The following is a 22,977-nucleotide window of genomic DNA, read 5'->3' as shown; positions in this document are numbered from 1 at the left end:
TTATCTAAGAACAGTTGGTAAAAGTAAAAGATACTAACCATGTTTCTTTAGATAGAAGGTAGGTATATTGGTCCATTAAACTCAGGCTTGCAATATATGTAACTTATTTTTTTATAAATGAACTCTCTTAAGTCCTCTTTTGTGCCTCCATCCTAACAAGTACAGAAAAATTAATCTCATCAACTATAACCTTTTTTTAAATAATAGCTGGTATTTATTTATTTATTTGGCCACATGACATGTGGGATCTTAGTTCCCTGACCAGGGATCATTTTATCTTCATTTTCACCACTGAGATGTCCCAGTTCCCTGCCGGATCATGGGCTATTGGTTCATGTAGATCTCTGCAACATCCATCCTTGTTTCAAAGCCTTTTCAAAGTCTGCCAGTTCCCTGGACCTTGTCCATATTACTCTTGGACACATAGTAAATAGTCATCATCCCATCATAGGGGACTTAGAGAGGTTGTCACAGGCTCAGCTGTGCAGACCCACTATGTGCACAGCTTCTTTACTGTTGCACGTGTGGAATCTCCTGCTACTTCCTTGAACTCTACCCTAGAATGAAAATAGGATTTTTCACAGCTGTTCATCCCAAAAACTCCTTCTGAATTCTGTCATTTCATACCCTTCCTTGGGAACCCTCTTTTTCCCCCTTTCTGTTTATGGTACTCTCACTCCAATCTCAATATATCTTTCCTAATAATTAGCTGCTTGGAGAGCATGGAAACTTTGCTCTTAACTATCATTCTTTCAATCTCTTTTTCTTATCCCAGGGTCAAGTTTTTGAATTCTTTTTTTCTCTGTGACCAGGTGTATCATTGCTTCCCCGAGATAGTAAACATGGAATGTTCTTCTTACCTGGATTGGAGAAATTTTTTAAATATAAAGAAATATGAGAGAGAGGGAAGGACATTTATTTTATGTTGAAAAATATTATTCCACCACACTTGTATTTTTATATTGTGAATCTTCTGAATGCTTCAAAGCATTCTTAATTAGAATACTGTTTTTTAGTGAACATAAGGTATGGAAACTCTTCTTACAATCTCAGTTTAGAAATTCAGGATTCAGACTTAATTTTTCATAGATATACATTTGGTATTTTTACCACTTCCTTTGGGAAACAGAATGGCTGGGAAGAAGAGGAGGAGGAGGAAGAGATTTCTTCTTTTTCTTTTTCTTAAGAAACTTTTCACTGTGGGAAATTTGAAACATACACACAATCAAAAAACAATAGTATAATGACTCTCCATGTACCTGTCCTTCACCTTCAACAATAATCAACTCATAACTAACCTTTTTTCACCTATAATCCTACTCCTCACCATTCTCTGCCATTGGATATTTTTTTTAAATTTATTAATTAATTTATTTATTTTTGGCTGTGCTGGGTCTTCGTTGCTGCACGCGGGCTTTCTCTAGTTGTGGCGAGCTGGGGCTACTCTTTGTTGTGGTGCGTGGGCTTCTCATTGCGGTGGCTTCTCTTGTTGCGGAGCACGGGCTCTAGGCGCACGGACTTCAGTAGTTGTGGCTCACAGGCTCTAGAGTGCAGGCTCAGTAGTTGTGGCACACGGGCTTAGTTGCTCCACGGCATGTGAGATCTTCCTGGACCAGGGCTTGAACCCGTGTCCCCGGCATTGGCAGGCGGATTCTTAACCACTGCGCCACCAGGGAAGCCCCATTGGACTATTTTTAAGTTTATCCCCCCTCCCACCCCACCCCTTGCCTTTTTCTTTTTTTTTGACTGTGCCTTGCAGCTTGCAGGGTCTTAGCTACCCCACCAGGGATTGAACCCAGGCCCTCGGCAGTGAAAGCGTGGAGTCCTAACCACTGGACCGCCAGGGAATTCCCAAGTTTATCCCATTTTGATGATGGATGAATAAGTGTCCTACCATTCTGGTATCATTACTTATTCCAGAATGCAAAACTCCATTTATTCACCTAATACTTATGGAATGCTTATTCTGCAACAGGTAGTAGCCTAGGCTCAGCATATGTAGAGTACATTATAAACGCTTGGAAAAAATTCACATTAGGTACTAGTTAGTAACACAAGGGTATAATTTCTCACTTCTTCTTAAGTTTTTCCAATATCTTTCTGTCTACCCTAGCTTTATTTTTTAAAAAAAAGAAAAAAAGAAGAAGAAAAGCCCTAAACCGTCTGGTGATCCCTGCCCGCTTTGCCTTCCTGACTCATCTAACACTCCCAACTTGCCGCATCACTCGCAGCCACACTGGCCTCCTGACATTACTGAAACATTTCCTTCATGTTCCCACTTCAAAATGTTTGTAATTGATAGTCTCTCTGTAACACTTTCCCCTCAGATATCTGCATGGCCTATTCCCTCACCTCTTTAAAATCTTCTCTCACCTCAACTGCGTTCCAAAGTGTGTCCTGACCTCTAGATATTTGTCTGTAGTTGCCTTCTTGACTAGTATTTAGGGAGTGGGGTTTTGAGGCTCTGTTGCTCTGTTCTGTATTAAGAATACTCTTGCTCTGTTCTGTATTAAGAATTTAATATCAAATTTATTTATTAAAAAGAATACAAATGGTTGGGGAACAACTCAGCCTTTGCAAACATAAATTTACTTATCATCTTTGCAATATACACCAAAATTATTTAAAAGGATGCTTAAATATTAGTTGATTATTATGGTATTCTTTTCTTCATGATATTCAAAATCCTAAGAAATTAGGTGTTATGCTTTGGTGATCACTTGTGTTTTGTGCCAGATGCCAGCATGCCTCTCAGCTGTAGAACTATGAATCTGAAGAACCAATAGCTAATAGTTTTAACCACTGCAAATCTTGTATTTTAATACTATTTATCTCCCTCTGATGAGTAATTGACTGGTATCATTTCTCCTCTCCCAGATAGTTAAAATAAGGTTTTTGTGAGTACGTCTTCTTTAAAATCTTGTCCTATGTTCTGCTCTGTCTACTTCACTAATATCTGTTTCACTGAGATTTAGTTCTTCAAAATACCTTGTTCTGGCAAGAGTGCTGTGAGATTAGCATTCTCAGTCACTGCTCATGGAAGTGTAACTCTTTCTGGGAATATGCATTAAGAAATTTAGACATGTTCATATCCTTTTATTTCATTTTTAGGAATGTAGCCTAAGGCAGATGCACATAATGAAGTATATATACCTATCTCTGGGTGGTAGAAATTCTGAGATTATTTTCTTTTTCTCATTCTTTTCTGTTTCTTCTAGGTTTCTTTAATACTCACCAACTTTCCGTCCTCTTCTGTTCTCTTCCTTTTCTTTTCTCTATTTCCCCTCAGTACTTTATTGCTTTATTTCTCTTAGTATTAAAATGTATACAGAGGGAGAGAGTATATGGGAAATCTCTATCTTCTCATCCATTTTGTTTTGAACCTAAAATTGTTCTTAAAAATGAAGTCTATTTTATAATAAAAATAAGCAAATAAATAGTATGGGACTTTAGGGACTTTCCTGGGTGGCACAGTGGTTGGGAGTCCGCCTGCCAGTGCAGGGGACATGGGTTCGAGCCCTGGTCTGGGAAGATCCCACATGCCACGGAGCTGCTGGGCCAGTGTGCCACAGGTACTGAGCCTGGCTCTGGAGCCCATGAGCCACAACTACTGAGCCCTAGCGCCGCAGCTACTGAAGCCTGCGTGCCCTAGAGCCCATGCTCCGCAACAAGAGAGGCCACCGCAATGAGAAGCCCGCACACTGTGGCGAGGAGTGGTCCCTGAACGCCACAGCTAGAGAGAGCCCGCGCTCAGCAACAAAGACCCCAACGCAGCCAAAAATATATAAATTAAATTAAATTTAAAAAAAAATAGTATGGGACTTTAAATAAGTTTCTGTTGGGATGGTATTTGGTTCATTAGGAACTCAATAAATGTTTGCCGAATCATTTTATTGCTTTGACTAAGCAAACATTCTTCTTTGTATGAGAAAGCAGCCTCTTTGTGTTTTAAAGCCTATATCCTACCACCTAAGAATCAGAGAAACTACTGAAGTATCCAGAAAAAATGAAACATTTCTTTGGATAAATGAAATGTTTTAGGAACTAAAAGTGTTATAAAATTAAAAATATTTTAATGCCTTCCCTTTATATGAACTATTAAATAGACTCTTAAAGAATCTTATTTGAGATTTGTTTTAAAAACCCCTTCCTGAACTATAGGAACTGCATTAAATTAATTTCATTGTTAGATGGAGAGGACTGAAGTGTCCTAAAGGCTAGGAGTTACATTGGTGCGTGGGCAATGGAGTTGTCACTGTTCCTTAATGTACTTGTGCTGTTAAGATGCAATTAGTTGTGTATTTCTTTAACAGTGATATACGTAATGACTAAATTCCTGCAGATGTTTTTTAAAGTGTACTCTTATTTGGAGATTTTTCTTACTCCTCAGAAATTCAGTCTTTCTTGTTCGTTAATTATTTGAATTGTGCATTGAATGTCTTATTTTAGCTTATAAATTACCACAGTGTTCAGGATGGTTATGCCCACATTCATTTTTTTCACTGCATGGATTAAAGTTGTTTAAATACGTTTTCTTTCTCCTGCAGTGGTTCCCCCTGGAAGTCCTGGGCCCATTACTCGGCATGGGTCCTATGACAGTTTAGCTTCTGACCATAGTGGGCAGGAAGATGAAGAGTGGCTGTCTCAGGTAAGACTCTGAAACACCGGGTCTATTAAAGTGACAGAAAACAGAGATCCATTAGCTCTTTTTTTCTTGAATTTTAAAAATTATTTTCCTAAGAGGAAAATGGGCAGAATTGGGATTTTTTTAGGATTCCCGAAGAATTAATCAATTGTCTTTCCATATTAAGAATTTTTCATAAATACTGCTGCAGGGATACATATACATATATTTTATACACACACATATGCATATATATGTGTGTGTGTGTACATTAGCTTTCACACAGAGAGCATAAAATATGCTATCTTTCAAACAATCCATTCGTATCCCCCAGGACCTTGGATTTCAGATGGACTGTTTGGATTAAAATAAGAATTGGCCTTGTTAAAACAGTGAAGCCATTCAGCAATCTTTGGGCTTTTCTTTTGTGGAGGCAACAGTTTCTGAAGATTGGGCCCATACTTTGATTAGGAAAGTTAGGCATTCTAATCTACACAAGTGCCCGCCTGGCTTTCCTTTCCTAAGCTCCTGTAATGCCGCTTCTAGCGGTCTCGAAACCAGTCCTGTAACAGCTTCGACTGACCCTTCCTCTCCCTGCTAGGTGAAGCTGTCTTCATCTCAAGGGCTTTGAAATAAAAGATGCTCAGGCAGATTTCAAAATGATGAGATTACAAGTGACTTCATTACAAATGCTGTTATGTCTGTCTCAAGTCTGACATCATTTGGTGAAGTTAATGACTGGTCTCAGATTACCAATCCAGCGGCTTTTCATCAGACAGGTGCCTCAGTGGAGGCCGGGTGCAGTTTCATTGCTTTCTCAGGGAAGGGAGCCCGAAAAACTAAAGGGAATCTGGGAACTGGAGAATCAAATTGTTTCTAGGTGACATACATTTCATCACACCAAAAGTACTCCCAGGAAGCTCCTTGAAGGAGCTTGATGCATATGGAGATACATACTTTCTTGAGGATACCACGATAAAGTAAAAAAAAAAAAAAAAAGAATGCTGGCAAAGAAACCACTGTCCTTCACTTCAACTTTTCAATTAGAAAAAGGGGTAATGTGTGCTGTCAGTGTGAAAGTATCTACAATATGTTTGTACCGCATACAACAGAGGAGTGAGCAGGAACATCTGGCCGTTGCCTCAGTGAAATTGCACAGGCATCTGTTTACCTCTCGGCTCTGTGACACTGATGGTTTTGAGCTTAAAATACACAGAATGCTTTATCTGTGGCCTCATTTACATTGCTGAATACAGCTCCTTGAATGAGAAATCACTGTCCTAAATCTGAGTAGTTTTCTCCCTGTGATTAGTGGGAATGTGAATATTGTTCCAAGACCGTGATGCTTTTGCCCTTTAGGACTTACACACACAGAGCTGCACTCCGTGAACCTTTTCAGTTACATTTTGTTAAGAATTAATCACTGCAATCAGAGAAATGTGATTAAATATAAAAGAACTCAGGGCAAAACTAAGGCACATGGCTAGTCAATTCCATAAAGTATGTATACAGACGTGGATGTAGCAATTACAAGACATTGAGAAATAGTGTTTTACCAAAGGTTTGCATATTTAATCTCTTATTCAAGTTGCTCATTTGTAAAATCACATGTTTATTTTTAGGTTTTACCCTGTGTCCTACTCTCTGCATTGTCTAATATTGGCAACATTCAGTACCCCCTCCATAGAGCATGAAATTCATAAAGCATTTTGGTATTACTGTTTTGCAGCATTTAAAATACCTATGTGAATGTTCATGGTAGTTGAGAAAACAATCTAATTAAGAAATGGTATTTTGAAGACAAATCTAGTTTGAGGGAAAATATATAGTCCTCTCTTCCATTAAAAGTGAATTTTGGAGGATTTTGAGGGCAGTAAAGTAAATATTATAGTGTTTAATTGTGGAAAGAAACTGGCTTTGGGTATTAAATTATTTCAGACCTTTTCTTTTCCTTGGATAGTTCAAGAACAACTTCACATTTGTCATGAGCTTGGTCCTCAATGAAGGAATTACTTTTAATCTGTGGATTGATAGGTGTAGTATTCACTGCATGCCCACAAAGTGGTAAGTACTGTCTAGAACGAGTGAAAAACGTAGTCCCTAGGGAGCCAGTGCTCAGTATATGAGGCAGGCAACTGATACTTTTATTCTCATGTGATTTTTGTGTTATATTTGTGGGGTGCATGTGTGTGTGTATGTATATTTGTGTTTACATATACACACATATATTTACACATACACAAAGTGAGTTTCTGGTATTGATATATTTTGGTGAGAACCCGTAGAGGGATGTAGTGAATGTCTCTATAGTTTGCTATTGTCATCACCTTTTTTTTTTTTTTTTTTTTAATTTATTTATTTATTATTATTTTTTGGCTGCGCCTGGTCTTAGTTGCAGCACATGGGATCTTTTGTTACGGTGTGCAGGCTCCAGAGCGCGTGGGCTCTGTAGTTGCGGCACACAGGCTCTCCAGTTGTGGCACGCGGGCTTAGTTGCCCTGCGGCATGTGGGATCTTAGTTCTCCGACCAGGGATTGAACCAGTGTCCCCTGTATTGCAAGACGGATTCTTAACCACTGGACCACCAGGGAAGTCCCTGTCATCACCTTTTGATTGTAGATGCCCTGTCCCTCTTCCACTTGGTTAAGATGGGCTTCTTGGAGAATGTGAGTGTTCAGAGATGAGATTGGGGTGGGGGGGTGGATCATGAAAGGCTCTCAAAGGGAGAGCCTAATACATTTCAATCATGCTTCCTAATCTGTTCCAGGTAGAAATTGTAACGCACACCGGACCCCACAGACGTCTGTGGATGGGTCCACAGTTCCAGTTCAAAACCATCCATCCCTCAGGCCAAACCACAGTCATATCATCCAGTTCATCTGTGTTGCAGTCTCATGGTCCAAGTGATACTCCACAGCCCCTTTCGGATTTTGATACAGATGATCTTGATCTCAACAGTCTCAGGTAAGAAATAAGAACTAGAGAGTGATTTGAACACATTAATATGTTCATTTGTAGTTAACATCTTAGATAATATTTGCATTTCCCCTTTTGACGCTTATCACGTTGCAGAATACATACAGTGTAACTTGTGGTTCATTATTATCACTGGGGATCTTATGTGAGATCTCATCACATCCAATAAATATTTGTGTTCTGGATGGTACTTCCCTAAATCTAATATTCATTGCACTTTTTAAAGCCATCTTATTTTATGATGCCTCTCTCATATTTCTAATATCTATCTCTTTATCTGTCTCGCTATATTTTCATCATATATATTCTCGATCCTCACTTGTAAGAATCACAGTAGCTTACAGAGTATGCTTTTTATTATTAGCATTTTTTTTTAATGTAATTGAGAACTTTTTGACTTTTGTGCTCTTCTGTTTGCTTAGCAGTTTAATTTGTTACACCAGGACTTGACACATTAGGATACAACAGACAGTGAAGGGCTTAGTCTAATGCAATATAATCTCCCTTTCCTTGTGTTCTTTTTAAAAAAAGTTCTACAGTGTATTTTTATTTGAATCTAAAATAGCCCTCTGACCTTTTTCTTGCATCTCTTTTTTAAAAATTGTGGAAAAATGTGTCCCAATCCTATGTTGGAAATATGTTTTTATTCTACTTCTTTGTCAACATTAATAACAGATCTTTATAACAATGCAAAAGCTGTTGCAGAGGTGGATTAGGCCTAGATATTTCTTCTTTAAGAATAACTCATATAATGAAACATGTCTCCTGTAATACCTTTCTAAGTATTTTAGTTTGTTATTTTAGTTTTCTTTGTATTTTATTTCTTCCATACATTTTTGCTTTTTTTGGTTCAGTATATTTTCTTTAGCTTTCTAGAAGTGGCACTTCTCCCTAAGATGTGAGCAATAGTGACAATACAGTGGGTGCTAGACCATTTTTCCTAGGTACTAATTATAAAATATGATCCAATTTCACAAAGTCGAGTCAGTCCTCAGCTTAGTGATTCAGTGCGTATTCAAATTTTTTATAGGTTATTTTGTTACTTAAATGTTAATAAAATAGACCCATGAAACTATGTTTATTCTCTTTACTAAAGTATTCTCGAGATTCTCCCCCCACCTTTTTTTCTTTCTGATGATTGTCACCTGCTACTCTGATAAGACCCTGTCCCTTTTCTTTGGAGGACATCCCCAGCTCCTGTATACACAGCTCTGTTCCTTTGGGTTTTTTGTTTGTTTTTTTGTTTTTAAAGTTTTTTTTTTTTTTTTTTTGATGTGGACCATTTTTAAAGTCTTTATTGAATTTATTACAATATTGCTTCTGTTTTATGTTTTGGTTTTTTTGGCCATGAGGCATGTGGGATCTTAGCTCCCCAACCAGGAATCGAACCCGCACCCCCTGCACTGGAAGGTGAAGTCCTAACCACTGGACCACCAGGGAAGTCCCCTGTTCCTTTGTTTTTGACCTCCTCTAGCTTTCTTAGTTACCCCTTACTTTGGATACAGTTCTTCATCTAAAAGCTCTCTAACTTGCTTCTTCAGACAGAGCTTTATTCCTGAAATCCTTCCAGAATTTTCCTCAGGGAGTTTTCTTTTTCTTATACTAAAGAGCTCCCGGTATTTAAATTGTTTGTGTCCTTTTTGTTGGGAACATATAAATATTAGAAACCTTTATGTTAGTCCCAGGTTTATAATTTTATTTTTATTTCACTTGTAGTTTATATTTAAACATTTGAGCATATAGGCCCTTGGTTATGACCTTAACCCCATTAGAACACAGTTTTGATGGAAAATTCAGATTTACCTCACATCATTTCAATTATGTGTCCTGTTTAGTACCATTTCCTGCCCAGCATCCAATTAGAAATCCCACTTTTTATATTCTCCTCACTCCTGTCCACTATCACTTTATCCCAGCTCCTCACCTCTGGTTCTACATTTCTTTAGGCTTATGCACAATGGCAGTATAGCTGTTGACTTTACCTTCTTCTTTATTTATTTATTTATTTTTTAAATTAATTTATTTATTTTTATTAATTTATTTTTGGCTGCGTTGGGTCTTCCTTGCTGCACACGGGCTTTCTCTAGTTGCGGTAAGCGGGGGCTACTCTTCGTTGTGGTGGCTTCTCTTGTTGCAGAGCACAGGCTCTCAGTGCGTGGGCTTCAGTAGTTGTGGCACATGGGCTCAGTAGTTGTGGCTCGTGGGCTCTAGAGCGCAGCCTCTGTAGTTGTGGTGCACGGGCTCAGTAGGTGTGGTGCACGGGCTTAGTTGCTCCGCGGCATGTGGGATCTTCCCTGACCAGGGCTCGAACCCATGTCCCCTGCATTGGCAGGCGGATTCTTAACCATTGAGCCACCAGGGAAGCCGCCCCCTACCTTCTCCTTTAAACTGTGAAGACTTGTTTAGATTTTTTGGCTCAACTGACCCTTTACACCTGGTACCTTGTCCTATACCTCATATTGCTAAGAACTACTTGATGCTGTGGTAGTCTGCCTCCCTGTATCCTAACCAAAATGGCAACAGTCAGGTGTATTGGTGGCTGTCATATCTATAGCAGGCATGGCTGTTAGGCATGACTAACCTAATACCAGCTCCTTATTTGGAATAGGGATTTAACTCGTAAAAAAGGTCAATGAAATATTTATTAATAGACCTGAGAAATAGATAATGTAAAAGAAAGTGAAATATAAAACCTAGTTTTCCATTCAAGATTAGCTCCTAAGAAATCAATTTCATTTTATTTTATCATTTTATTTTTTCATCTAGTTAATTAATACATCCATCAACTGATCTATTTTATATATGTATGTTGTGAATTTTCTGTGTGTGAGAACATTTAACTTCTACTCTTTTAGCAAACTTCAGTTATATAATATAGTTTTATCAACCATAGTCACCATGTGATACATTAGATCTTCACACCTTGACCATATGATTTTAATTGATATATAATTCACATAACATAAAATTCACTGTACAATTCAGTGGCTTTATTACATTCACTATGTTGTGCTATATCCCCCAGTCTAATTCTAGGACATTTCCATCACCCCCACCAGTTGTTTTTTGGTCTTTTTTAAATTATTATTATGGAAAAATTTCAAGCATATATAAAAATATGTAAAGTTAAAGAGAATAATAGAATTAACCCCTGTGTATCCATTGCCCAGCTTCAACACATCAATTCTTGGCCAATCTTCTTTCATCTATAGCCCAGTCCACACCCCACCCACAACTCTGGATGATTCAGAAACTCCAATGCTATAAAGTGAATTAATAATAGGAAAATTATTAGGCCATATAAATTATTTAGACCGGGAAGGAGCTTTGATTTGCATGCACTGAGCATGTCTAACAGGCTAGCTTCTTGTTTCTTATAAGACCCAGAAAACATCTCTTCTAGAAACGTCAAATAAACTCTTCCTCTTTTCTCACTGGCCCACATTTGCTTCGGCCTGCCCATCCCTGAGCTAATTAATCTCACCATGAGATGATGGGATTATCATGACTGGCTTGGGAAAATGAGCTGGGGCAGAAGGCATACTGGTTAGGGCACCATTATCGTCCACTACAGCAGTGATCATCAACATTTCCAACTTCCAGTACTAGATCAAATGCATCATTTTTCATCCCCCCACCCCGCTCCATTTCTTTCTTTCATACAACAAATGCATATACATTCGAGCTGTGCTTTCAGTAAGGACTCTTTTGGGACTTCCCTGGTGGCGCAGTGGTTAAGAATCCGCCTGTCAATTCCCACATGCTGCGGAGCAACCAAGCCCATGTGCCACAACTACTGAGCCTGTGCTCTAGAGCCTGCGAGCCACAACTACTGAAGCCCGCGTGCCTAGAGCCCATGCTCTGCAACAAGAGAAGCCACCGCAATGAGAAGCCCGCACACCGCAACGAAGAGGAGCCCCCACTCTCTGCAACTAGAGAAAGCCCCCGCAGAGCAACGAAGACCCAGTGCAGCCAAAAATAAATAAATAAATTTATTAAAAAAACAAACAAAAATACCTCTTCACAAAGATTAACTCAATGGATCACGGACCTAAATGTAAAAAGCAAAATTATTTTTAAAAAAAGGACTCTTTTTCTGTAGTCCATAATTGGTATGTCAGCCTTCTATAATCTGTCCCATGGTGCTAATCGATTCTTATCTTCCACCAGTATCCACTATAAACCCTATGCTTAAGCCAAATCATACTCTTCAAGATGCCCTGCATTTATCATGCTTGGTCACAATTCCAAGGGTTCACTTGTTCTAGTTCTGTGTTTAAAGGGCACTTCTTGCCCCTTTGCATATATACACATCCTAATACTGTATACAGGTCCAATTTCTGTTATAGCTCCATAAGATCATCTCGATCTGCTGTGGACCATACATTCCTCCCCCCATTTCTTCATTCTGAGCTTTAATTACCTATTTCATTCATTTTCACACTCCAGTTTTCTTTTGCATCAGTCCTGAATGTCCACATGCTATACTGTATATCTGCACACAGACTTTGTATTTTGTGTTTTGTTTCTGCTTGTTCCTAGAATAATACTGACACATGATTAATATTCAGCAAATACTTACTGAATGAACGAATCACCAAAAATGCATGCTTATATTGTTATAACAAGTCTTTATTCCTTTAAGTTGCCTGGGCCTCTCGGATCTTTTAGCCATACAGAAATTTTTGTGTGAATAGTATTAATCTAATACAACTGGAAATAGACTCTTGGCATTTATAGATTTGCCATTCCCAAGCAACTTGAAATTGTATGTAGTAAATTGCAAGTTTGCTGAGACTCTAATTGATTCTTCAATGCTAATTGATAATTTTATGGAGGTAACTCAGTTAGGTGGTAGTAATCCTAGCTAACCCCCTGGCAGCCACATCCCAACACAGCTTTGTTATCCTATGCTTGTTGTCATATGTAAAGTAACTTTCATTAAGGATTTTAAGGGAGTGACTCAAAATTTGTATCTATTAATCCTGTCTTTTAAGGAAGGCATGGTTCTATTCATGAATTTGAAGATTCTCAAAACTCTTCATCTCCTTTGCAAATGCCAAAGTTTTCAGTATGATGTGTTTTGTGTCCTCTCCCATGCTGCTTAATTTATCCCTTTAAATTAATTTCAGTTTTTCAGTCCCTTGCTTAAAATCTATTGAAAACATACAAAGAGAAGAAGAGGTCTAGAGTGTAGAGAATGCTGTGCTTTAGCCTTCTGTGAGAATAAGGGACTGCAGCTCCCCTGTTTGCCTTGTTTTAGAATGAATGGTTCTTTAATGGATTGGGCTATTCCAGCATTCCTGATTTAAGATCTGTTGTCGCCAGCGACAGTTTTGATGCCAGTAACATATGTGAATTAAATTAAATTGCATTGCAGGATCCAGCCAGTCCGCTCTGACCCAGTCAGCATGCCAGGGTCATCCCGTCCAGTGTCTGATCGAAGGGGAATTTCCACCGTGATTGATGCTGCCTCAGGTAGAAAACTACCTCCAAAATGTTTACTGGGTATTTCTGTGCATTTTTAATTTCTTTTCTTGCACAATGTAGAGAGTATATATTTTTTGCCATCTTCCTCTTCTTTTTTCGGGGGGTGGTGGGGAGGGATGGCTGCGTGTGCACATGCAGTTGTGTGTGCACGTGTGCGTGGGGGGGGGTGTGTGTGTGTGTGTGTGTATTAAAACAGTACTGTGCCTACATTTGCTGCGAAACGATGCCATGCATTTAAATATTGTTAAGGTTGGTGAATGATGCGGTGGAGTTGGCACTTGATTAAATGTAATGAACACAGTATTGAAGGCTACAGGGTTGATGACTGTTTTGCCTTTGATCTCTCAAATGTGGAGAAGCAACCTTGACAGAGAACGTAAATACAATATATGGATTCAATTTACTCAACCTGTTGAGTATCAAAGTGCCTGATCTGTGGAAGTAGAGAGTCCAAATGCTATAGCTTAAATGGTTTTATTATTGAAAGCAAAAAGTTTAGAAATTCATTAACTTAACTCTATCTATCACAATGATTAACTTCCTGTCCTTGGAAGCAAGCCATGAATATGTGTCGTCAGTACCTGGAAGTAAGTCTTTGTCTCTATAGGTGATAGTTGCTACATTAGTATTGTAAAACGGTTTTCTGCCAGGTCTGCCAAATAATAGAACTGTTTGTAATAATACATTTTCTCATCTCTAAATGCAGTCATAAAGAAAATAAGGACAGTGATGCTTTATATATGGTGCAGCTGCGGTGCATCTGAGGACATCATACGGCAGGGTTTCATCAAAAAAAGTCTCTTATAAGTAGAATTATTAAACACTCCGTATTAGTCAAACAGTTGAGTCAGAGAGGATTTTAATCTATAGCAATTTCAAAATCCCTGGAGACAGCTGACTTGATTGAGGTTTAAAATGTGAAAGAAAAAGGAAACAAACACAAACCTGATTTGTGAAGGTCTCTTTTAAAAGACCAAAGCTTCTATTTCTGATTCTGTCTCTGGATGTGTTTCGAAGTTTGAAAGCTCATGGGTTTTGTATGTTTTCTTGGCGTTTTGAACTATTTGTCAGTGGACTGTACCTTGCGTCTGATTGAGCTATCCACTTCCAGGGCTGTGCTTTTATTCTTAATGTAAACTCTTACTTTGGAGAACTCATACTTGTTCCTCTGCTTTAACTTGGCAACCAGGGTAGTCCCCTGGAAACAAGCACAGAAATGTCTAAGGTCCCTAGCCTTGCACTGAATGAGATATTGAGATAGGTGACTTAAACAATAAATCTTTTTGATAGTTTCAGTCTGTCAATGCTAACAGATCCTGCTCATATGGAATTATCATTTACAATTGTGAATCCTGGAAATGATGTATTTTAACTTGAAGTATTTTATTCAAGATTTCAGTAGTAGGTTTTGTTGGTTTGGGGGTATTGTTTTTTTGTTTTTTTACGTTATTAAACTGCCATATTATTAATGCTTTAGCATCAGGTAACTAGCTATCGGTCAAGTGAAACACATGTCACTAAAGCAGTTCCCATGTGTGTTATTAAATGTGCCATATTCAGTGCACAATTCTGGGTTAAGACTTGTACTTATCACGTATCACTATCTCAATTTTAGCTCTTTGTAAAGTTCTCTCATGCCACAGAAAGGAACTTCAGTGAACTATTGCAACCATAGTTTTGTTTTACTCTGTTGCAAGAAGAGTTTTTAAGCTGATGTTTGGGCAGGGGATTCAGTCTTTGCCTTTGATTTACTTAGATTTCCATCAGAAAAACATGTAGGAGGTTCTAGGATATTGTTCTCCAACTCTGAGCCTCTGCCTGACAGTACTAAGCTTTGGAGTACAGAAGGATTTCTTGGTGACCAAGCTGTATTATTTTTCTCGGCCTCTTTTCACTCCAAAAAGCTGTAGCTCCTTTCAGAATGGCAGCCAGAGCAATGAAATGTGTGTGCGACGTTCTCTAGCTGAGCTAAAGAAACCCCATAGATGAGGGATTAGATTCTATGAATTATCCTCTGCCTCTCAAATGGTTTGCATACCTTTTGGTGAACATGTTTTTTAAGTGGGTGAATAATGTTTTGTTGGGGAAACTTCATCTACTTCTATCTAGTAGGACCACTTTTTTAACAGTCTTACTTTCTATTGAGAAAAGATAGAGATAACAAGATAGAGGTTAGATGATTTGGGTTCTTTTTTTGAAATTTATTTTATTGAAGTATAGTTGATCTACAATGTTGTGTTAATTTCTGCTGTACAGCAAAGTGATTCAGTTATACATATATACATTCTTTTTCATATTCTTTTCCATTGTGGTTTATCACAGGATACTGACTATAGTTCCCTGTGGTATACAGTAGGACTTTGTTGTTTATCCATTCTGTATATAATAGTTGGCATCTGCTAATCTCAAACTCTGATTTGGGTTCTTTATGAAAGGAAGTTTATGGGGAAATTCCGTTTTAGATTCTTCTACTAAAAAGAGGATAACATATTTTTATAATTGCTCCTGAACCAGGAAGTGCGTCTCCGATTATGACCCATGCATTGGAGGCAGCCGCATATTATGAAGATGCTAATCTGGAGTTTTGATTGCCTTTGCTTAGAGGGATATGACCAGTGTGGCACCTCCTCTTATCAGGGTTCATTGCTTTGTCTTACCGTCAAGCAATTTATACGACTAAGTGTATTGTCTTTTTAATTGTTCCTGTGGCATATTTTTTTTTCTCCATTACCAGTAAAAGTGTAAAAAGTATGAGAAAAATGTCACCCTGGAGCAGCTCAATCATTTAAGCATTCCAGTAAGTGTCGTCTCAAAATGTTACACTGAAGATCTTCCTTTGACAGCCTGACATGCATCCGCCATCAATTAAGTTATCTGAACTATTCTTGAATCTCTCTTTTAACAGCATCACCTTTCTGGGAAAAGACTTTCATGTGTTTATAATCCCTTTCAATTGTGAAAGGTAACCCTTATTCTGGTTACCTTTATTTTAGTGGCAGCTCTTGCTCTGTCTGTCTAAACCAGTGGTAGTATAATTATTTTTCATCTAATTACTTTTCAGAGGCATAGTATTGAAAAGTTTAATGTGACACTATCACATCTTTTGGTGGCCGTGACAATTTTCAAAGTGAAAATATTATTTAAACCTTGGGTCTGTATGTTCTGTTTTAGGTATATGTGTATCTTGTAGTGTTATTCTGCTGAAACTAAAAGAGATCAGCAGGGCATTGTGCCACTCTTGCTAGCAAATTTTTTTTTTTTTGATTTCTTGATCATATAGTATGTTTGTGCTTCACTCCTTCACATGGAAATATACCACCTAAACTACATGTTTTTCACTTATTAACTTTGATAATTTAGGCACAGTGTAAATTCCATGCCTTTAGATACCTATGAACCAGCTTCGTGCTGTCTCTCTCTATATATGTGTATTTTAGACTCAGCAGATCTATACTGCTTTATATGTAGATGTTACTTCCCATGACATGTTTCATCTGATCTTTGGAGTTTCAAAAGATACCATCCTACCTCAGATTTTGAGTTTAGATAATTGTATGAGGTTCCCTTCTTGACTGAGGAGAAGACCATTCTGGAAATGGACTTTATAGGATTTATCCATACACACAGGCTACCCAGAACAAATGGGATTTGAATGAACTGCTCCATTTTTCCGGTCCAACTGACTGACATCAGTTTCGGAATCATAGACAGTACGTCTAGACAAACCACTGCGTGGATTACTTACTTTTTTTTTTCTTCCTCTGTACATTCCTTTTTTTCCTAACATTCCTGGTTAGGTATCTAAGAATTTCTTCCCGTTGTTTGTCCTTTATAACATGTGTCCTTCTTTTGATAAAAGTGTAGGACCTGAAGAGAAAAAAAAATACTGTCATTGTCCTGTTCAAACTTGTTTCCCACATTGGTGACTGAAGTACTTGTTCCAGGCCTTGCAGGCTGTACTTGTTGGATAACTTAATAACAACTCTAATTGCTTTTGAGTCATCCATACAAAGAGCCTAGAAAGATCTGGTTCATCCTAAGTTTGTTTGTCCTCGTTTGTAGTTTTACTATGGAAATTGGTGTTTACCAAGAAAGAACTCAAAGCAACTGAGACTTAAAGATAAACTTATGCCTGACTTGTATGAAGAGCAGACATCTTTGTCAAGCTCTACTAAAGTAAACATTTTATAGAGAAAATGTTATTAGAAGTGGTAAGAGCAGCACTGATGTACATTCCTGAGGCAGATGACAGTAGGAGAGGAAAAATTGTGACAGATAAGTAAAATGAGTTCTTATTCTTTAGAGCAGGCTTTTTGGTACATAAGGTATTGGTGCTACGTCAAACATTCCACTAAATAGGGACAAAGTTTCAGACCTGGTATTTGTTGTTGTTCTTGACTCAAGAGAAATGTTATTTTTGTTGTACAATTGCAGTCATCTAAATGATTTCTAAGGAATTAATTAATTCAGGCTTCCAGCACCCAATTCTTCTGGAAAGCGAAATAATTTGTTCGCTTGAAGAAAATGCAAACTGGTTTGATTTGATTGATTTTATAATGATCAACTGTGCCTATTTGTGTATTTGGCATTTGGTGCATCAGACCCTTAAAAGAACAAATAATACTCATTAGAAGAGTATGGTTGGGTAGGCAACAAGGATATTACTTGAGGAGTCAAATCTCTGCTGGAGGGACGTTCTGATAGAGGCGTGCTTTTATCTTACAGAGATTTTTCTGATGCGCTGGGGGAAGCATATTCCTAAGGACTGTATTTCACTGTATCTACAGTTGCCATTTCAATCTGAGGCAGACAAACTTAGTTATTGCATCTTAAAGCCATCAGAGGCACAAGAGCTGCTGGTGGTAAGAAGCAAGAGATTTATAAGAAACACCACTTGGTCTACCATGGTGAGGCCACTTAGCTCCATGATTTTTTTTTTTTTTTAAACATCATTATTGGAATATAACTGCTTTACAATGGTGTGTTAGTTTCTGCTGTGTAACAAAGTGAATCAGCTATATGTATACGTATATCCCCATATCCCCTCTCTCTTGCGTTTCCCTCCCACCCTCTCTATCCCATCCCTCTAGGTGGTCACAAAGCACCGAGCTGGTCGCCCTGTGCTCTGCGGCTGCTTCCCACTAGCTATCTGTTTCACATTTGGTAATGTATATATGTCAGTGCTGCTCTCTCAGTTTGTCCCAGCTTACCCTGCCCCTTCCCTGTGTCCCCAAGTCCATTCTCCATGTCTGCGTCTTTATTCCTGTCCTGCCCCTAGGTTCTTCAGAACCATTTTTTTTTTTTTTTTTTAGATTCCATATATATGCATTAGCATACGGTATTTGTTTTTCTCTTTCTGACTTACTTCACTCTGTATGACAGACTCTAGGTCCATCCACCTCACTACAAGTAATTCAATTTCGTTTCTTTTTATGGCTGAGTAATATTCCATTGTATATATGTGCCACATCTTCTTTATCCATTCATCTGTCGATGGACACTTAGGTTGCTTCCATGTCCTGGCTATTGTAAATAGAGCTGCAGTGAACATTGTGGTACATGACTCTTTTTGAATTATGGTTTTCTCAGGGTATATGCCCAGTAGTGGGATTGCTGGGTCATATGGTAATTCTATTTTTAGTTTTTTAAGGAACCTCCATACTGTTCTCCATAGTGGCTGTACCAATTTACATTCCCACCAACAGTGCAAGAGTGTTCCCTTTTCTCCACACCCTCTCCAGCATTTATTGTTTGTAGACTTTTTGATGATGGCCATTCTGACCAGTGTGAGGTGATACCTCATTGTAGTTTTGATTTGAGTTTCTCTAATGATTAGTGATGTTGAGCATCTTTTCATGTGTTTGTTGGCAATCTGTATCTTCTTTGGAGAAATGTCTATTTAGGTCTTTTGCCCATTTTTGGATTGGGTTGTTTGTTTTTTTTGATATTGAGCTGCATGAGCTGCTTATATATTTGGGAGATTAATCCAGCACCATGATTTTAAAACTAGAACTGAGTGACAGAAGCCATGATGTTATAATCATGGTCTTGAACTTTTGCTGAAACCTTCAACAAATCATGTTTCCTACCTATCCATTCTTTTCTGCATCTGTAAAAAGAATTTAAGTTTCCCTATGTAAAAATTTGTTTCACCTCTTTTGGCAGGAATGTGTTCAAATTATTTCCTAAAATAATTCCCGGATATAAAGGATATAAAGTTCTTTTGAAATGTTGAGATATTTCTTTGAATAAACAATATGGTTTTCATTTAATAGAGTTCCAGATATTCTTTGTGATTATAAGGTGACGAAAACTCCAGGCATACTTGTACCTTGGGTATTCAAAGCCTATGTGGGATCAGTAAGAGGATTATGGATGGGGGTGAAATTAAAAGAAGGCTTAGTCCTGACCTGTGAACAGAGTCCCTCAGAGGGGAAGAAAGAGGTCAGTACTTTTACTTTGACACTATTTATACTTTAAACAGTAAATATTCAAACCAAGATATTAAGATTGGCTTTTTAATTAGAAATGAGGAAGTCTATGCATTATTTCACCTCTGATCTAATGAACACCTACTGCCTGTAGAGAATCAAAAATAAATTTTAGAGATTAAGAATATAGGGAAAAGACGTAGATTTCTCATCAGAAAAGTGCTCAGTCACATCTCTCTACTTCTGATTTAAATACTCCTCTCATTCTTCTTTCTAATATTTATAGGATGTTAGAAGATGAAATTCAAGTTAACAATGTGGAAAATTTTAGCTCAGCACAATTAAGGAAAAAATCATTGCCCCACTTGAAAATGAAGAAACTGTAAACAGAAGTAGAAGAAGCTGCTGGGAAAGTTTTTTCTGATGACACATTACTTCTTTGAATAAATCTTTGTGTCAACTGAAACCTCGCCTTTGCTTTCTCTGTTGTAAGCACCAAGTCCTTGACATGACTTTAAGTCTTTCCTAAGCATTTTGAGAAGGAATTGATGGAATTCTCCCTACTGTTGATATACCAGGTTACCACATATTTACATGGGACTTCTGGGCCAAAAAACCCAACATTTCTTTTTTGTACCTTTATTACTACATCTTTAATACAAGGCTGGACTGTTTATGTAGTCTGTTGCCTGAGACTGTGGTGGCAGAGGGACAATATTGGGGGCAGTATTAGAATTTGTTTAAGTCTGAACCGGGAATTCCATCTGTCTTAGTGACATTAGTGTCAAACTGTTAGTGCCACACTATTTTAAATTGTGTCCAAGAGCCTGAGGCTTATGCTTATAGGTGCCATCTATAAACTTAGAAACAAACAAAAGAGCCTCTCTCCATTGAATATGAAAGCCCAGTGAGCAATTAAAAAGCAGCCTGGGACCTCACCCGGGCAACTAGTCGGAACCAGAGCTCTTGATATTCCCCTGGATATTGTTGAAAACTGTCAGAGAAAAACTAAAGCAAATAATCAAAGTGGAAATAATTGTTCCCCGGAACAGTTTTGTTTTCGAAGCTTGGTGCAGTGGAAGGAATAGTGACTAGTCACTTATGAATCTTTGGTTCTAGTCTCAGCTCTGCTTGGAACTACCTCGTTAAGAACTTGCTTCAAAACCCAAGGCTTGCTTCTATAAAATGAAGAAAAGAATTGAAGTAGGTTATTTGCAAAGTCCCTTCCATCTTGAAAAATTGATACATCCGTACTTCAGATCGCCTTTGAAGAATTTTTTTAAATTAGGGTGCAGTTTACATATAGCAAAAATGCACATATCTTAATCATACAGCTTGATCAATTTTTATACCCATGTAATCACAAGGCAGATCAAGTTAGAATATTTCCATCATGCCAGAAAGTTCCTTTATTTCTCTTCCAGTCAAGACTACCTTTGGCCTAGACTCTGACTTTTATCATCATAAGTTAGCTTTGTCTATATTGAACTTCGTGTAAATGGAATCATTCTGTACATACTCTTTTGTGTGTGGCTTCTTTTACTCAACTTAATGTTTTCGAGATTCATCCAGGTATTACATGTGTCACTAGTTCATTTTTTTCTACATTGCAGTGTAGTTTGAATGTAACACAGTTTATATATCCATTACCTCATTGTTTTTAGCTTTTGGCATATTATTAATAAAGCTTCTATAAACTTTTCTGTATAAGTCTCTTTTTTTTTTTTTTTTGGACATATGCGTTCATATCTTTGGGGCCTATACCTAGGATTGGAAGTGCTGGCTCACAAGGTAGGCACGTGTTTAGCTTTATTAGGATCTGCCAAGAAAGTATCCCTAAATGACTATAGCATTTTTTCATTCTGAACAGCAATGTAGGAGCCGTTCTAGTGAATGTAAACTGGGGTTTTAATTTGCTTTTCTCTGATGAATACTGATATTGTGCACCTTGAATATACTTACTGGCGATTTGGATATCTTCTTTTGCAATGTATTTGCGAAGTCTTTCACCAATTTTTGTTGGGTCTACTGTCTTTATTGAATTTCAGGGGTTCTTTAACTATTCTGGGTAAGGTCTTTCATTGGATATTTTGCCAATATGTTCTTTCAGTTCATTGCCTTTTCACTTTCTTATTGGTGTTTTTTGACAAGCGGAAACCCAAACTTTCCATTGTTTTTCCTTTTCTGTTTTCTGATGCTTTTCACTAGTAATTGTATGGTTTTGGCCTTTGCATTTAGGTCTATTATCCTTTTCAAATTATTTTTTATTACGATATGAGGCAAGGATCAAGGTTCAGTTTCTTCCGTACAAATGTCTTGTTGTTCCTGCACTGTTCATTGAAAAGATATGCCTTTCGATGACACCTTTTCTTTTTTTTAAATTTATTTTTGGCTCTGCTGGATCTTCGTTGCTGTGTCCGCTTTCTCTAGTTGCGGCGAGCAGGTGCTACTCTTCGCTGTGGTGCGTGGGCTTCTCGTTGCAGTGGCCTCTCCTGTTGCAGAGCATAGGCTCTAGGGCGTGCGGGCTTCAGTAGTTGTGGCACATGGGCTCAGTAGTTGTGGTTCACAGGCTCTAGAGCACAGGCTTAGTAGTTGTGGCGCATGGGCTTAGTTGCTCAGTGGCATGTGGGATCTTCCTGGACCAGGGCTCGAACCCGTGTCCCCTTAATTGGCAAGCGGATTCTTAACCATTGCACCACCAGGGAAGTCCCAATGATGCCTTTTAAAAAAATCATATTTTACCTGGATTCTCTATTTTCTTCCACATATGTGTGTGTGTGTGTGTGTATGTGTATATATATATATATATGTCTTTATACCACTATCGTACTATCTTAAAAACTGTAGCTGTTTAGTAAGTTTTGAAATGTAGCAGATTAATGTCTCTACTTTTTTTTTCAAGTATATCTTGGCTATTCTAGAATATAGAATATAAATTCATGTATCAATATATCTTTGCATTTCCACACACATGCATATGTACACACATACCAGTGGATGGTATGGTCCACAGACATCTGGAAGTCCCCAATACACTTCCAAGGGGTCAGTGCGTGAAAACTATTTTTATAAATATGAAGTCATTATTTGTCTTTTTTATACTGTCTTGACATTTAGTATAGATTGTGCTGAAGCAATGGTAGATAAAACTGATGGCATCTTAGCATAGTAAAAAGCAGTGGCACCAAACTATGCTTGTAGCCAATGCAACCTGCTCACAGTTAAGAAAAAAAAAAAAGATATAATTACTTCAGGCTGTCTTTGATATAGTCAACATTATTAATTTTACTAAATTTTTAAATCTAATACATTTTATTAAATTTTCATGCTTGTGTACTTCTTTTTAATGTTCTGTATATCACAGTCAAATTAATGCACAGTGGTTGTCTTGAGGAAATGCACTTGTGTGTTTGTTGTGCACTGAACTAGCAACTGTTTTCATGGAATGCAATTCTA

General features: G+C 37.8%; 1 protein-coding gene across 10 annotated transcripts in view; it reads left to right on the top strand.

Annotated features, from left to right (window-relative positions):
- The window catches only part of BCAS3 (BCAS3 microtubule associated cell migration factor), a 565,907-nt gene that overhangs the window by 276,401 nt on the left and 266,529 nt on the right, over positions 1 to 22,977 (top strand). For all 10 annotated transcript variants that reach the window (XM_082439975.1, XM_082439967.1, XM_082439969.1 and 7 more), the window contains 3 exons: positions 4,548 to 4,648; positions 7,392 to 7,588; positions 12,981 to 13,078. In XM_082439975.1, the coding sequence (XP_082296101.1) occupies positions 4,548 to 4,648; positions 7,392 to 7,588; positions 12,981 to 13,078 (396 nt within the window). The remainder of the gene's footprint in view (positions 1 to 4,547; positions 4,649 to 7,391; positions 7,589 to 12,980; positions 13,079 to 22,977) is intronic.

Source organism: Balaenoptera physalus (genome assembly GCF_965194825.1).
Source record: "Balaenoptera physalus genome assembly, chromosome: 20".
In the NCBI taxonomy this organism is placed as follows: Eukaryota; Metazoa; Chordata; class Mammalia; order Artiodactyla; family Balaenopteridae; genus Balaenoptera; species Balaenoptera physalus.
Note: the sequence above shows the minus strand (reverse complement) of the source record. Positions and strands in the feature narration are given on the sequence as shown.